The sequence below is a fragment of the Podarcis erhardii genome, assembly GCF_964252035.2.
Source record: "Podarcis erhardii genome assembly, chromosome: 5".
In the NCBI taxonomy this organism is placed as follows: Eukaryota; Metazoa; Chordata; class Lepidosauria; order Squamata; family Lacertidae; genus Podarcis; species Podarcis erhardii.
Window position 1 is genome coordinate 63,039,853 of NC_138509.1, and position 17,374 is coordinate 63,057,226.

A 17,374-nucleotide genomic window follows, 5' to 3' on the forward strand; every position below is an offset into this window, starting at 1 on the left:
ACACGTTTTTAAAACGTGTTTCTCTGCATAACTACCATTCTAAGTAGTAATAGATTGATAGAAATCCAGACCCTAGCAGTCCTCTTAAATACAGTTTACTTAATGTAAGAAATCTCAAGGAGTTTAATGCTAGAGGTTGTATCAGAAGGTGTTCATCCATTGAGGGGAGGCTCTTTGAGTCAGAGGAGGCTTCTGTCAGCAGGAGGGAGATGAGAGGCATCTTTGGCCACTTCCTCCCATGCAACTTCTCACACTGTTCTAAAGGGTCCTCCAACCTTCTGGAGCAAAATAGAGGGAGGCAGTGGGAGGAGAAATTGGCAAAAATGGCCTCCCTCCCCGGTACTGTGGACAAACCCCTTCTGCATCAAAGAGCCATCAGTGGAGGGACACCATTGGATATGGCCCTGCCTAGGCCTTTTCCCATTTCTTCCAATGGATGCTGAATCCTTGTAAAGCTGGGATGGAGAAGTACTGGTCCTATAGATGTTGCTGAACCACAGCTTACTTGACCATTGGCCATTTTGGCTGGCTTTGCTGGGAGTTGGAATCTAACATGTTCCCCATCCCTCCTGTAAAGTTTTGGGGTACCCTTTCTTCTGTCTCAAATAACCATAGAATGGCAAATAGATGGGGGAGAAAGACCACTGTAAGCCAGCTAACGTTCAGGTTTTTATTTTTTTTTAATGTCTCTGACATTTCTTGGCTAGCCCATGTCTTCTGAAATTATTTTCTCTTATTCTCTTAATCTCTCTTCTGTCCTGTCCCCCCTTTCTTCCACCAATAAATCCATTTTGGGATTTTGCTGTTAAATAACGTCTCAAGTGTATGGGGATATTTTGCTAGCTGGTTGCAATGACGAGTGTAATGAGCGTCTAGTTAATTTTTTGAGCTGTACCATTTCAAACTTTTTTAATCTTCCCACACAAAGGATAATTAAAGCTCAAATTGTTCTGTAGGAAGTAAATTGGTTCTAAGAACGCCACACTGAAATTCAACCTTCTGAGCAATTAATTGTGTGCATTATTGTGCATATTGTAAGTTCCCTGCTTTTAAACATACCAGTTGGCAAGTATTTTAATATCTAGAAAAATGTGCAGGATTTGGCTCATTGAATTAGCTTTATTTTGTGTGTGTGTCTCTGCTGCATGGTTTAAATCCTGCTCATTTCTCTTCCCCCACATCCAACTCAATATAACATCTGAATGCAGCTGATCTCAAGTCATGATAAAAACTGGGTTGATTGCGCACAATTCAATCTTCCTTTTATAGATTTGGATCCTTCGTATCACTTAGGCAATGTTTTTGGCTTTAGCAGTGGTCTTTGCCACATTGGATAGCTTGCTCAAAACAGATTTAGGAACTCCTTTGGTATTCTGTAAATGGTTTGTTTAGTTATAAGATCAAGTGCTTGAAAGTAATGCAGTAGAAGATTAATTGTGTGGTTGATTTATCCTTAATTCTGAGTAGAGTAGCAATCCAGAGGACATAATGGTAGGTAAAGTTTAGGGCTACAATTTGTGAATCAGCTGGATTCTGGGAATAAATTGGTAAGGGCTAGTCAAAAGCAAAGGAGTGTTCGCTTTGCTAAGCACACTAAATTGATCTCAAATGGGACAGAGTCTCAAACAAAGATGTGCTCTTACAAGCCTACATTCCCAGCATGTTTGCACTCCTATCTTGGTAACGTCTGCACTGACTTCATCATGTCCACAGAATGAAAGATGGCAGGATCCCCAAGGATGTGCTGTACAGGGAGCTGGCTTCATGTACCAGGCTCCCTGGCAGACTAACTCTGTGTTACAAAGATGTCTGCAAATGCGAAATGAAGGCTGGCAACATCAACCCCTTCATGTGGGAATCCCTTGCAGACGACCGCAGTGCCTGGAGACAGGCAGGTTGGGTAATCCATAGAAGTAACCAGAGGATGAATGACCACTGGGAGGAGCACAGAGAGAAGAAACTCCATGGTGCATCCACAGCAGCACAATTGGACCTTCCTCTGCCCCAGCTGCAACAAAACATGTCTCTCCTGTATTGGTCTCTACGGCCACAGCAGGTGCTGCAACCTTTCGACAAGTTGACTTCACCCTCAAAGACTCACTTCTTTATTTTCTCCTGAGACAGACGGATGCCAACTCTAAAAGGTAAAGGTAAAGGACGCCTGACAGTTAAGTCCAGTCATGAACAACTCTGGAGTTGCGGCGCTCATCTCGCTTTACTGGCCGAGGGTGTTTGTCAGCAGACAGTTTTTCTGGGTCATGTGGCCAGCATGACTAAGCCGCTTCTGGTGAAACCAGAGCAGTGCATGGAAACGCTGTTTACCTTGCAGGGCAGCAGCTGAAGAAGGAGCAAAAAGGGTTTTCTGGTGTGTGTGTTTCTTTGTGGCTGATTAGCTGCTCTCCCTGTGCAAGGGTCAGAGGGGGCAGGGTTTCTGTTGAGACAGGTGATTAGCTGTGGGAGGCGTGCACAGTTTGATCCATCTTGTAGATTTAGGGGAGCTAGTCTCAAACGTTTGTTGGGGGAGACCTAGGGGTTTTTTTTGGGGGGGAGTTATTTGTCCTGTCTTCATGCTTTTTATGATGGAGGACCGCTGTAGCCACCCCCAACAACACGTTCTCAAGATGGAGGGTGAGGGATCAGCTGCAGTCGCCTGCGGTTCCTGCGCAATGTTTGCCATCTTGCCAAAGGTTGCAGGCAGCTTTACCTGCAGCAATTGCATGTTGATTGCCCTCTTAGAAGACAAAGTCCAGCAACTGGAGGAACATGTAGCTACGCTGCAAAGAATTAGAGAGCTGGAGCTCTTCTTGGAAGCAACAGAGCACACCGTCTCCACCAAGGAGGAGACAGGGGACTCCCCTGAGAAGGAGGCTAGTTCACCAACACAGGAGCCAGATATATGGAGAAATGTGACTCAAAGAAGTAGGAGGCCCAGGGTTCGCTCTGATTGTTTAGAAATACACAATCACTTTGAGGTCCTTTCCCCTAGCATGGAAGATGAAGAGCAGACTCCATTTGAGGATCTCTCCCTCATTACAGTCGATCAGGTATATGAAGACGAGCAGCAAAGTGAGTCCTCAGGGAATGTGCAGGTGTCCTTGGAACAGACAGCTCACGGAAGAACCCCGACCAAACCTAAGAGGAGGCGTGTAGTGGTGATAGGGGATTCCCTACTGAGGGGAACAGAAGCAGTGATCTGTGGGCCTGACAAGATGTCTCGGGAAGTGTGCTGTCTCCCCGGGGCTGAAATATACTCAGAGTCGCAAAGTGATTTCATGCTCTTTATTCAGCTCATAGTGGTGAGGAGGAATGAATGAATGTCCCCTCAAAGTATCTGCTTTATATACATTATTTACACAATGGGCTGCACATGATTGGCTAATTCCAGGATTCTACTGTAGGCCAATCAGGTTGTGGATTCACTTCTATCTGGAGCATGATTGGGTGGTTCCTGCTAACCAATCATACTGCTGCATTGTTCTAGGACCAATCAGACTGCTGCATTCTGAATCCTATTGTTCTAGGACCAATCAGACTGCTGCCTTTTGGAGCCTATTGTTCTAGGACCAATCAGACTGCTGCAGTTTGGATCCTATTCAACTCAGTACATAACAGGGGCTAAGATCCAAGATGTAACTGAACGACTGCAAGGAATCATAAAACCCACTGACAAATACCCCTTCCTCTTGGTTCATGTGGGAACCAATGACACTGCAAGCAATAGCCTCCAGAAAATCAAAAGGGACTACGAGGCTCTGGGCAGGAAATTGAAGCAATTAAATGCACAAATTGTCATCTCATCTGTCCTCCCAGTTGAACGACGTGGCCCAGGGAGAGAGGGAAAAATAGTGGAAGTGAACAGCTGGCTTCGCAAATGGTGTAAACAGGAACGGTTTGGATTCTTAGATCATGGACTGCAGTTTCTTGAAGATGGACTTCTGGCAAGCGATGGGCTGCACCTCACAATGGTTGGGAGGAATGTTTTTGCCAAAAATCTCAGAAACCTCATCAGGAGGGCTTTAAACTGACTAATGTGGGGGAGGGAAACAGTGCTCCTGAAGGTAGGAGTCTATCAATTGATGAAGATGATCATCCAAATGTCATAGACCAAATGGAGCAAACAGCATGCAGACCTAGTGGTGGGAGGAAAAAATCCTTAAATAAGAGACACGGGGGAATGATTAATGGACTTCAATGTCTGTACACTAATGCGCAAAGCATAGGAAATAATCAAGATGAGCTTGAGCTCTTGGTACAGCAAACTAAATATGACATAATAGGCATCACTGAAACCTGGTGGGATAAGTCCCACGATTGGAATGTAAGAATGGAGGGATACAATCTATTTCAGAGAAACAGACCAGACAAGAAAGGAGGAGGAGTGGCGTTATATGTCAGGGATGTGTATACCTGTGAAGAGATCCAAGATTTAGAACCTCAAAGCCAAAGTGAGAGCATTTGGGTCAAAATTAAGGGAGAGAAGAATAACAGGGACCTCATTGTGGGAGTTTACTATAGATCCCCAAGCCAAACGGAGGACATAGATGATGCCTTCCTGGAACAGATGGCCAAGCATGCAAAAGGAAGGGAGATAGTAGTAATGGGGGACTTCAATTACCCAGATATTTGTTGGATGTCAAACTCAGCCAAGAGCATAAGGTCAAACAGATTCCTCACTGGCCTTGCAGACAACTTCATTGTCCAGAAAGTGGGAGAAGCAACAAGAGGAACAGCCATTTTAGATCTGGTCCTAACCAATGTTGATGACCTGGCTAGTGGGGTAGAAGTGGAAGGATCATTAGGCACGAGTGATCATGCTCTTCTGAAGTTTACTATACAGCGGAAAGGAGCAGCCAAGCATACTAGGACTCAATTTCTTGACTTTAAGAAAGCCGACTTCATAAAACTTAGGGAAGTGCTGGGTGAGATCCCATGGACAGTAATACTAAAAGGAAAGGGAGTTCATGATGGCTGGGAGTTTGTTAAGAGGGAGATAGTAAAAGCACAACTTCAGGCAATACCAATGAGACGGAAACATGGAAGGTGCCTAAAGAAGCCAGGGTGGCTATCTAAAGAACTTTTAACTGAGTTAAGATTAAAAAAGGATGTGTACAAAAAATGGAAAGGGGGGGAAACCACCAAAGAGGAATTCAAACAAATAGCCAGCACGTGTAGACACAAAGTCAGAAAAGCTAAAGCACAGAATGAACTCAGGCTTGCTAGAGAGGTTAAAAGCAACAAAAAAGGCTTTTATGGGTATGTTCATAGCAAAAGGAAGAACAAAGAAACAGTGGGGTCACTCAGAGGAGAAGATTTGTGTGTTTTAATACTTGGTTGGAAGCTGCCCGGAGAGGCTGGGGCAACCCAATCAGATGGGTCACATATAAATAATAAAATTATTATTATTATTATTAGAGGGCAAGAACTTTTTATTTTGAATATTTCTGACAGGAGTTCAGTGTTCTGACTCAGCAAAGCATTCAAAACCTGATAATGCAACAGGCAATGCTGAAAAATAAAAGGAGCAATGAAGCCTGCCTTTATTTTGTAATCCTGTTTGTTTTTCTAGAACAGATGAATAGCCTCAGAATCACTGACTCAATTTTTGGATTCCATTTTCATGACAAAGCGAATGTCTAGTCTAAAAATGAGCTCGCTATAAAATGAGGCTTCCTGATTCTGGCTCTGGCAGCTGCTTCTAGTTCACCTCCTCCTCCAGGAATATTTGCACCCCACACTGATCATGTCCAAAACTGGAAGCAAGGTAAGTATGTTTGTGGTCTCAGGATGCCTCTCTTCCACTCATTGTCTGCAAGAAAACGAACCTTTTCTAACAGGAATGCATTGTTTGCTAGCTTGGTAGAACTAAGAAAAGAGCAGAGCCTTGAGTGGCTCCCTGTTTAAGGAGGCAGGTGGTTCATTACTAGTGGAAGATGTACCAGGTTAGATAATAAACAAACACCTGGAATAATTAGCGGACTTTCCTAGTTTTCCTTGTAGCAGCTTCAGCAGATATAATTCTGTCAAACTGAGATCAGTATTTGAGAATGACAACATTAGACAGTGTGAGATGCTTATTTCCTTTGTTGTTCTTTGTTCTGTGGAAGAGGAATAAAGAGGAACATGGATTTAGTGGCGTGTTTTTCTTTTAAGTGCAGCTTTATTTCACATATAGAATCAATAGTCTTGCAGAGGACATGCAGCTCAGCTTGATAAACTTGCAGCATGCTGCATGTGAAATAAGTATCTTCGTATGTGCTCTACATTTGTATTTATTTAGAAGGCATAAAATGGGTGGAGAACCTGAGATCTTCCACATACAGTGGTGCCTCTGGTTACGAACTTAATTCTTTCTGGAGGTCCGTTCTTAACCTGAAACTGTTCGTAACCTGAGGTACCACTTTAGCTAATGGGGCCTCCCGCTGCCGCCGTGCCACCGTTGTGCGATTTCTGTTCTCATCCTGAGGTAAAGTTCTTAACCTGAGGTACTACTTCTGGGTTAGCAAATCATGTAACCCAAAGTGTTTGTAACCCGAGGTGTTTGTAACCCAAGCTACCACTGTATTGCTGGACCACAATTTCATAATCCTCAACCATTGGCTATGCTTGCTGGGATTGACGGGAATTAGAGCCTAACAAAATCTGGAAGGCCATGAGTTTCTCGTATTGGGGATGCATGGCCAGAGCTGTTGAATTTGGAAGGTCACATAGGCACAACTGTATCTTCTTTCACATCATACTAACAAGCCAAACTGCAAAACCACTCGTAATTACCTAGAGTCTACCATGAGATAGGAGAATAAGCTCTCAGAAGGAAGCTTTGCTTGTGCTTCAAGATATGGCACTGCTTCACTGAGGGCATTTCCAGACTTCTGCTATTGTCAAGTGTGGGTCACTCATATTGACAAATCCAAATGGACAATTATGGCAGATTGGGAGGTCTTGCATAACATACCCATTTCCCCACTTGATCGGTTATCAGAGTAAAAAACAAAGTGCATTTTGTGTGTGGCTTAGATGTCTTCCCTTCATGTTGCATTGCATATCTGTTGCTGTGCTATTTTGTCTTACATGTCCCAGCTGTGATTACTGGGGAGATACCGCCATTGCTATTGTAACTGCAATTTGGAAAGTGGTCACATAAGAGTAATGGGCACCTGTCAGATATTATCTGTGATGCTGTTTGTTCCAAAATCTAAGCAAATAACTACCAACCCCCCCACCCCCTTGTTTGATGAGCCTCTCGGGGGGGGGGGCATGCCGCCACTGAAGAGTTGGCCACCTATCACACCTCATTTGGCAGTGATACATGGAGAAGGGCATTTAAAGATGTGATGACTCCTCTCATCCACCCTAGTCCTAATCTGGATTGCCTAATTGGGTCTTTGTACAAACAATGAAGCACAGAAATACAAATGTATTGTTTTGCGTGACCTTTAAATTCCTGTTCTTCTAATTTAAGAAGAAGAGGCTTGACCAAGAATGGAGAACACTTCCTGCCTCTGAAATGTCAAGCAGCTACAACCTTTGGTACTTGGTCAAGGGTCCAGTAGGTAGACTCTGGTGGAAGCAGAGCTAATAGAAAATTGCTTTCTGTTTGCTCTGCAGGGTGGTGCTAGCAGATGGTGGGCCAGTGGTGGGATTCTGCTGCAGGATTCATGCAGAGAATCGGGTGCAAATGTAATCCTCACACAACCACTTCCCCCAAACAGCAATCTGTGTACCCACTGAATATTTGTTTGGTTTGAATGTGTGAAGCATAAGTTTACTGCTTCAGATAGAACATATTGGAGGAGGAGACAGCTGTGATCTCACTTTCCCTTCTCATGTTCCTATCCCTGGATATGTTGTCCAAATAGGGTTTGTGTGAATTGGCTTTGATGCACATTCTGAAAGGGACAGATGTTTAAGGTAGCCTGGAGTTCCCCTGTCTTGAACTGAAATGATGATTCCCCACCCCCTCTGGTGCTCAGTGTGATGCCTTTGTGTGAAGTAGCAGGATAGGATTCATTACCAAGCTGCCCATTTTCTAAGAACGTCAGAGGAGGTGTTTTTCCATGTTCCATCTTTATGTGAAACACATCATATACAAAAGAGAGGGCCTTATCTGTGGTGGCTCCCTGACTGTAGAATGCCCTCCTGAGAGACATACATCTGCTACTGACAATATATTATTTTTGCATTAGGTCACAACCTTTTTATTCACCCAGGCATTTTGAATTTTGGCATTTTGAGCTGGTTTAATAGCCTTATTCCTCCTAACTTTATTGTGCTGTTGGTTTGTTGTATGCTGTATTTGTAATTTTACATTTCTTTGCATGCTGTCCTGAAATCCACATTTGGATGAAGGGTGGTTTATACATTTTTTTAGTAAGGAAATGCTGTGAGCTCAAGAGAGTCATGTCATACATAAGAAATGCAAAATGTTATCTGTACCTATTGCTGTAATATTGGCTAACCTAATTGCAACCTTACCATAGACTACCTGTTGACTCAGGGTACTTTTTGCCTAAATGCTCTGTCAGCTTGACAGAACGGTGCCTGGGTTGTTTATGAGCCTTGGCAGTCACCTAAGGTAACTAAGTCACAGGTACTCTTGCGCAACTCTCTTGTACCTAAAATGGAAGAGGAATTCCTAGTGGAGCTTGTTATTTAGGGATAGGAAATAAATTTAATGCAAACTGACCTAAATGCATATCAATATGTGAACTGAAATTTACACTTCTCCAAATTTTGTGACGCACTTCTCCAAGCAAAACAGTGCACAGAAATAGTTTCAAAATAGTTGTCAGGAAAATTGCAAAAAACGAGGTAAAATTGCATGTAAACTGCACATTGTAGAAGATGCATTCTTCACAAATTTTCATGCAGATGTGAAAGAAATTGCAAACTGATGCAGATATGGGCCAAATTGGAGTTAATCTTGGGGAAAAATAGGAAATGGAGAGAAACTGAAATTGTTATACATTTCCCTCGCTCGTGTCTGTGTAATTTTAGCTAAGCTGCACCATGTCCAGCGGAAGCATGATTCATTTTGTACTTTGCTTGTGTTTCAGATCACCTTCTACGAAGGCAAGAATTTCCAGGGGCGCCGCTATGAGTCTGACAGGGACTGTTTGGATTTCCACACTGACTTGAGCCGCTGCAATTCTATCCGTGTGGAGGGGGGTGCCTGGGTTGTTTATGAACGGCCAAACTTTGCAGGGAACATGTATGTGCTGACTCATGGGGAATATCCTGAATATCAACGATGGATGGGCCTAAATGACCGCGTCAGCTCATGCAAATCTATTCAGCTAGTAAGTCAGACATTTCCTTCCTCCCTGTTTAACTCTGAAATCTGGGCAAATGGGATATTGACACTTGAGACAGGTTCATTTATAAGTCTCCCATTTTTTTAAGTACACACAGATTCTCACACTGTATCTGTATCTAATGTTATTAACATGGATAAACACTGAAACAGGGGTGAGGAAACTGTGGCCCTCCTGATGTTGTTGGACTCCAACTCCCATCAGCCCCAAGCAGCATGGCCCATGGTAAGTATTGATGGGAGCTGTAGTTCAACAACAAATGGAAAGCCATGGGTTCTCTGCCTGCATTGAAGAATGTGAAAGCTTTCTTGCTTCCGAGAGCCCTGCTGAATCAAAGCAAAGACCCATCATCTAATCTGGCATCCTGTTCTCATAGTGGCCAACCAGATGTCTATGAGTTGATCCACCAAAAGCAAGAGTGGTCAGAGTGGTGCCCTGCAGATATTGTTGATCTGCAGCTCCCATCATCCCTGACCTCATGCTTTAGAGGCTGGGATGGTGCTGGAGGACTCGCCTCTTTTGATAGAGCCTTTTGCCTGGGTCTGCAAAAGTTCTGGTAGGCTATAAAGCATGGTTAACAGAATGCATGTTGCATGGGACCTTGGAGTCTGATATGCGATAGGATATTAAAGGTGATATATGCCATATTGGGAACAGCTTGCCCAGAGGGGTGAAGCTACAGCAACAGCCTCCTGACAGCAACACGGCTGCCGCTTACTGGAAGGAAGGAGCAGTGGCGTAGCGTGGGGGGTGCAGGGGGGGCCGGCCGCACCGGGCGCAACATCTGGGGGTTAGGGAAATCCACGGGTTAGGGGGCGCAAATCCATGGGTTAGGGGGCGCAAATTGCTTGCCTTGCCCCGGGTGCTGATAACCCACGCTACGCCACTGGGAAGGAGGCAAAATGATGATGAGGTAAGAACTCTTGTCAGTGCATTGGCAGGAGGGCTGGATTGGCTTTTCCAGTGCACCTGTGCAGCCCCAGTTTTACCATTGCCTCATTCCTCCGGTAAGCAGCAGCAACAACATTGCTTCTGGGAGGTTATTGCTGCAGCTCTACTGCACTGGCCAAGCCATTCCTGTGCCATGTGCAGTTCCCACCATGTGGTTTTACAACAGGGATGGGGAACGTGTGGTCTTCCAGAAGTTGAACTCCAACTCCCAACAGGCTAAGCCAGGATGACCATTGGTCAGGGATGATGGGAGTTGGAGTCCTGCAACAACGGGGGGGGGGGGCAAGTTCTCAATATCTGTTCTATACTCACAATTGGTAATGAATTAGATTCTTCCTGCTTCTTGCTAGGGGGGACTGGCTGACAGGGATCTCACAGAAAGTATAAAAAGTATAATAAAAATAACTAAAGACACATAAAGTGGTGGTTGGTTCTGCATCCACAGCCACAATACATTCCTTCCTTTATTCGGTGATGTCTATTTTCCATCCAATTTTGCCGTCTGAACTTTGCACAGCCTCTGCTCAGCTCCTCAATAACATGTTGTGTTCTCCATCCTCCTCCTTCTAGCTGAGTGCAGGCAAATACCAAATTCAGCTCTTTGAGAAGGGTGACTTTAGTGGCCAGATGCATGAATCCACAGAAGACTGCCCTTCTGTCATGGATCAGTTTCACCTGCGCGAAATCCACTCCTGCAAAGTCCTGGATGGGGCCTGGGTTTTCTACGAACACCCCAATTTCCGTGGCAGGCAGTATCTTCTGGAGAGAGGAGAGTATAGTAAACCTGTCGAGTGGGGGTCTGCGTCCCCAGTGGTCCAGTCCTTCCGCCGTATTGCAGAGTAATGGGCAGCATTAAGTCTAAAGCCAACATGAAAGCTGACTTGATGCCATAAATAAAGCACTTGTAAGTTCAGTTTTGCTTGTCATCATTCATAGTAAAAATGTGTGTCTGTGTGTTTTCTTTAAGGAAGATGACTAATCTCTGCAACATCCATTCACAAGGAAACTTGAGTTTTGCTCAGATTATTGGGGGTGGAGAAGAAACGAAGTTTGTCCCTTTACTTTCTATGACAGCCCATAGAATACTGTTTTTGTTTGTTTGTTTTAACAGGGATATTCCTAATGGTTTGGCTAAAACTGAGGGGAGTCAGAGGGCAAGGTTTCAGGATTCCCTCCCATTTCCCTTTTTGAACCCACCTGCACTATACATTTAAAGCAGTATCACACCACTTTAAACAGTCATAGTTTTCCCCAAAGAATCCTGGGAATTTTAGTCTGTTAAGAGAACAGCGATTGGCTATTAAACCACTCTAGGAACCGTAGCTCTGTCAGGGGAATAGAGGTCTCCTAACAGCTATAAGAATTGCTGTAATTTCCATTATGATAATCCAACCATTGGTTCACCTTCTCCAGCCTTCGCTCTCCAGATTTCTGGATTATTATGATTTGAAATGCACTTTCTGCCCTTCACCCCCAAAGCCGTAGGGCAGCTTACAACAATTAAAACTCAAGGTTAAAAACAGTTAAAAACAAGTGAGAGTCACAGAAAGAAGGTGAGTTTTTAAAAAAGCTACTCTGCAGGTGTCCGAAGTCAAGGTAAAGAGAACTGCAGCTCCCATTAGCCCTGGCCAGCACGTCTGTTAAATTGAAATAAAACTGATTTAAGTTTGTAGTCTTTCCAGCTAACTTAGTCTTCTGTAAGCAGACAAAGAAGTCTGGGTTGCCCCAGCCTCTCTGGGCGGCTTCCAACAAAGTATTAAAACACAAAAAACCTCAAACATTCAAAACCTTCCTGTACAGGGCTGCCTTCAGGTGTCTTCTAAAAGTCAGTTGTTTATTTCCTTGACATCTGATGGGAGGGCATTCTACAGGGTGGGCACCACTACCTAGAAGGCCCTCTACTGGTTCCCAGGAACCTCACTTCTTGCAGTGAGGGAACAGCCAGGCTAAACATGCCCAGCTCCCTTAGCCGTTCCTCATAAGGCTTCGTTTCCAGGCCTTTGACCATTTTGGTTGCCCTCCTCTGGACATGTTCCAGTTTGTCAGTGTCCTTCTTGAACTGTGGTGCCCAGAACTGGATACAGTACTCCAGGTGAGGTCTGACCAGAGCAGAATACAGTGGCACTATTACTTCCCTTGATCTAGATGCTATACTCCTATTGATGCAGCCCAGAATTGCATTGGCTTTTTTAGCTGCCGCATCACACTGTTGGCTCATGTCAAGTTTGTGGTCAACCAAGACTCCTAGATCTTTTTCACATGTACTGCTCTCAAGCCAGGTGTCACCCATCTTGTATTTGTGCCTCTCATTTTTTTTTGCCCAAGTGCAATACTTTACATTTCTCCCTGTTAAAATTCATCTTGTTTGTTTTGGCCCAGTTCTCTAATATGTCAAGGTCATTTTGAAGTGTGATCCTGTCCTCTGGGGTGTTAGCCCCCCATCCCAGTTTGGTGTCATCTGCAAATTTGATCAGGATGCCCTTGAGTCCATCATCCAAGTTGTTGATAAAGATGTTGAATAAGACCGGGCCCAAGACAGAACCCTGTGGCACCCCACTAGTCACTCTTCACCAGGATGAAGAGGAACCATTGATGAGCACCCTTTGGGTTCGGTCAGTCAGCCAGTTACAAATCCACTGAGTGGTAGCATAGTCAAGACCGCATTTTACCAGCTTCTTTACAAGAATATCATGGGGCACCTTGTCAAATGCCTTGCTGAAATCAAGGTAGGCTACATCTACTGCGTTCCCTTCATCTACCAGGCTTGTAATTCTGTCAAAAAACGAGATCAGGTTAGTCTGGCATGACTTATTTTTCAGAAATCCATGCTGACTATTGGTGATCACAGCATTCCTTTCTAGGTGCTCATAGACTGTTTGCTTAATGATCTGCTCCAGAATCTTCCCTGGTATTGATGTCAGACTGACTGGGCGGTAATTATTTGGGTCCTCTCTTGTTGTGTATTTTCTAAACAACCCTGGGCCTCCTACTTCTTTGAGTCACGTTTCTCCATATATCTGGCTCCTGTGTTGGTGAACTAGCCTCCTTCTCAGGGGAGTCCCCTGTCTCCTCCTTGGTGGAGACGGTGTGCTCTGTTGCTTCCAAGAAGAGCTCCAGCTCTCTAATTCTTTGCAGCGTAGCTACACGTTCCTCCAGTTGCTGGACTTTGTCTTCTAAGAGGGCAATCAACATGCAATTGCTGCAGGTAAAGCTGCCTGCAACCTTTGGCAAGATGGCAAACATTGCGCAGGAACCGCAGGCGACTGCAGCTGTTCCCTCACCCTCCATCTTGAGAACGTGTCATTGGGGGTGGCTACAGCGGTCCTCCATCATAAAAAGCGTGAAGACAGGACAAATAACTCCCCCCCCCCCAAAAAACCTAGGTCTCCCCCAACAAACGTTTGAGACTAGCTCCCCTAAATCTACAAGATGGATCAAACTATGTGTGCCTCCCACAGCTAATCACCTGCCTCAACAGAAACCCTGCCCCCTCTGACCCTTGCACAGGGAGAGCAGCTAATCAGCCACAAAGAAACACACACACCAGAAAACCCTTTTTGCTCCTTCTTCAGCTGCTGCCCTGCAAGGTAAACAGCGTTTCCATGCACTGCTCTGGTTTCACCAGAAGCAGCTTAATCATGCTGGCCACATGACCCAGAAAAACTGTCTGCAGACAAACGCCCTTGGCCAGTAAAGCGAGATGAGCGCCGCAACCCCAGAGTCGTTCGCGACTGGACTTAACTGTCAGGCGCCCTTTACCTTTACCTTTTAGAGTTGGCATCCATCTGTCTCAGGAGAAAATAAAGGAGTGAGCCTTTGAGGATGAAGTCAACTTGTTGGAAAGTTGCAGCACCTGCTGTGGCTGTAGAGACCGATACAGGAGAGACATGTTTTGTTGCAGCTGGGGCAGATGAAGGTCCAATCATGCTGCTGCAGATGCACCATGGAATTTCTTCTCTCTGTGCTCCTCCCAGTGGTCATTCCCCCTCTGGTTACTTCTATGGATTACCCAACCTGCCTGTCTCCAGGCACTGCAGTCGTCTGCAAGGGATTCCCACATGGAGGGGTTGGTGTTGCCAGCCTTCATTTCGCAGTTGCAGACATCTTTGTAACACAGTTAGTCTGCCAAGGAGCCTGGTACATGAAGCCAGCTCCCTGTACAGCACATCCTTGGGGATCCTGCCATCTTTCATTCTGTGGACATGATCAACTCAGTGCAGGCGTTACCAAGATAGGAGTGCAAACATGCTGGGAATATTGGCTTGTAAGAGCACATCTTTGTTTAAGACTCTGTCCCATTTGAGATCAATTTAGTGTGCTTAGCAAAGCGAACACTCCTTTGCTTTTGACTAGCCCTTACCAATTTATTCCCAGAATCCTGGTGATTCACAAATTGTAGCCCTAAACTTTACCTACCGTTATGTCCTCTGGATTGCTACTCTACTCAGAAGTAAGGATAAATCAACCACACAATTAATCTTCTACTGCATTATTTTCAAGCATTTGACCTTATAACTAAACGAACCATTTACAGAATACCAAAGGAGTTCCTAAATCTGTTTTGACCAAGCTATCCAATGTGGCAAAGACCACTGCTAAACCCAAAAACATTGCCTAAGTGATAAGAAGGATCCAAATCTATAAAAGGAAAATTGAATTGTGCGCAATCAACCCAGTTTTTATCATGACTTGAGATCAGCTGCATTCAGATGTTACATTGAGTTGGATGTGGGAGAAGAGAAATGAGCAGGATTTAAACCATGCAGCACAGAGACATGAATGGGGTGGTATCGACCAACATGGATAAGTCACATAGCCAAAACCTAACAAAAGATGGCAGACTGCCCAAAACATTTTTTGAACTGACTGACAACATGGACTTGATTGACATTTGGAGAACAAAGAACCCTCTAGGAAGAGAAGGAACATTCTTTTCTGAAGCCCAACTGACATGGACAAGAATCGACCAAATATGGACAACTAGAGGCCTGGCACCCAAGATAAAAAAAGTGGAAATCTGCCCAAAGACCTGCTCCGACCATAACGCTGTAAAGATGGACATGAGACTAACTCCAACTGGCTCCTTCAGATGGAAGATGAATGACAATTTGTTTTGTTAGAGACTTCAGAGTACAGACCAGAATGGAAAATTCCAGGCAGCAATATTTTTTAAAAAAAGGTTTTTATTGACTTTGGTTTATTTGTCAGACAAGCAAAGCAAAGTGGGTACATTCAGCAAAAATGAGAGAATGCCCACGAACACCAGGGGCAGACAGTTTTTATCCCCTTAGGCAAAGCAAAGTTCAGCCTCTCTTTCCACCTCCCAGACATCCTCCTTTATGCATATTCATTGAAACTCAACCAATTAGAAAATTGATGGTGGCCTTTCGGTTCCAGGCTGTATTATCCACTAGGTGGCACTAATGGCTTAAAATCTATCTGACCTCTTTACTGTTTCCCGTAAATGCTCCTTGACCCCCACCTCTTTCTGTGGTTTTAACAAGTTCAGGCCTCAGTCTTCTTTTAGAACTTTGTGGTGGGCTAGACATCCTGCTTCTTGCTCTCTCCTCGGTGTTTACCAGAATTTTGGTCAGCAGCTAGCTACAGGTGTGAAATGTTCTGACCACACTTGCTGCATTTGCAAAGAATGCTTTTGCAAACAGAAGAGAGATAGCTTTTAGCCTTTTTAGCTTGCTCCTTTTAAAATGGCGTTTTTGGATTATAAAATGGCTCCAGCCTGGCTCTCCAAAGTGGACCTCTGGTCTCCACTCCTTCATTCCCCCCTTTCCATCACGAAAATGCCGACCGGTTACGGTCTCCATTTTCGTTTTGATGGATATATAGGTCATAGAGAGCCAGGATATGGGAGAAGTGGTAGTCCACTCGTGGCATCTGTTGGGGCCAAGGTGCATACCAGACATTCTGACTTATTGGCAGAATGGGCTACCATCTCAGCCATTTGTAACCGCCTATTGTAGGGGTTATGGACGCCCCACTCAGTCATTTGACGGAAAAAGTTGGCATGGGAGGCCAGGGGACTCTTTCCCGCTTTGGCCAATACACAGGTAGGTTCTCCAATTCTCCAACCAGATACGATATTGTTCATGCCAGCAAGAATACAGGAGCATCCAAAGAAATAGGGCAGTACATACCACTCCTACCCACCAACCCCAATATTTCCATAGTTCCTCCCACCAATACTTGGGGCCATTCCTAATGTTCTTTTACCGCTGAAGGGCCCACTGATATTCGTATTCAATTATTCGCTGGGCCTCAGGGGTGACTCTCTACCTTATTTCTGAAGCTCCTACCACTTGGATCAACTTCCCAACTATTCCCGGTGGGTGGGGACCCCTGTGGTTTCCTGGGAGAATACTATATCCAAAAGGGGCCCCTTCTTCCACATAAATGATGTTGCACCCACAAGAATATATCCACCCCTGCAACGGCCTGACACACGGGGTGACTATATCAAGGGGTTCTGGTCCCAATACCAAAAGTCCTAGTGGTGCTTCTAAATTTGCTGGTGAGCAAGTTTCTACGTTGGGGACGCTGCCAGCTGGCGCCCCTCCCATCCAATTCTTCCGGAACTAGGTGCCCTGTCTGTCTAATGGGTGGCAACTTTTATGCAGCCACAAGAATACCCTGCCACATTCAAGGGTATTAGGTGTGGAGTTACCAGGCCCAGTAATTCCGGTAGTATTCTGGGATTTTGGGAGACTCGAGCCACCACAATAATCAGAGGTGGGGCGGCAGGATTTACAGACACCTGTTCGGCAATTTTAATGTGCACCTGATTCAGACACCCTCCCATGCAACACCTGGAGTAAGATTTGGGCCTGGTTTATCAAATGGGGTTGGTACAGTGCTCTACCCTGCAACCAGCAGGCTATTCTCCCACAACCACAAGAGCGATCTAGAACTCGATAGATTTTGACCGACCCTGCAGCTTCCCGTAGGAGACACATCCAAGTGCGCTGGGCAATGCAGTGAATAAAGAGCCACAGTGGGAGAGTGGGATGCTGTACTGCGGCCGCCCTATTGAACCCTCGTTCCCAAGAGCCAATGAGTATGCCGTTTCTTACCACTGGCAAGACAAACCAGTCATAGCA

General features: G+C 44.9%; 1 protein-coding gene across 1 annotated transcript; it reads left to right on the forward strand.

The window, feature by feature from the left end:
- Positions 1 to 5,510: 5,510 nt before the first annotated feature.
- On the forward strand, positions 5,511 to 11,191 carry CRYGS (crystallin gamma S). The gene is made up of 3 exons (XM_081862040.1): positions 5,511 to 5,761; positions 9,054 to 9,296; positions 10,833 to 11,191. Exons 1-3 carry the CDS (start codon positions 5,741 to 5,743, stop codon positions 11,103 to 11,105), a joined length of 537 nt encoding a protein of 178 aa, XP_081718166.1. The 5' UTR covers positions 5,511 to 5,740; the 3' UTR covers positions 11,106 to 11,191.
- Positions 11,192 to 17,374: the final 6,183 nt, after the last annotated feature.

What these genes read in the sequence shown, in the direction of transcription:
- CRYGS (XM_081862040.1), top strand. Translation starts at nt 5,741, where the DNA reads ATGTCCAAAACTGGAAGCAAG. An exon ending in TGTCCAAAACTGGAAGCAAG is followed by an intron (nt 5,762 to 9,053) that starts GTAAGTATGTTT and finishes CTTGTGTTTCAG; the next exon opens with ATCACCTTCTACGAAGGCAA. An exon ending in CATGCAAATCTATTCAGCTA is followed by an intron (nt 9,297 to 10,832) that starts GTAAGTCAGACA and finishes TCCTCCTTCTAG; the next exon opens with CTGAGTGCAGGCAAATACCA.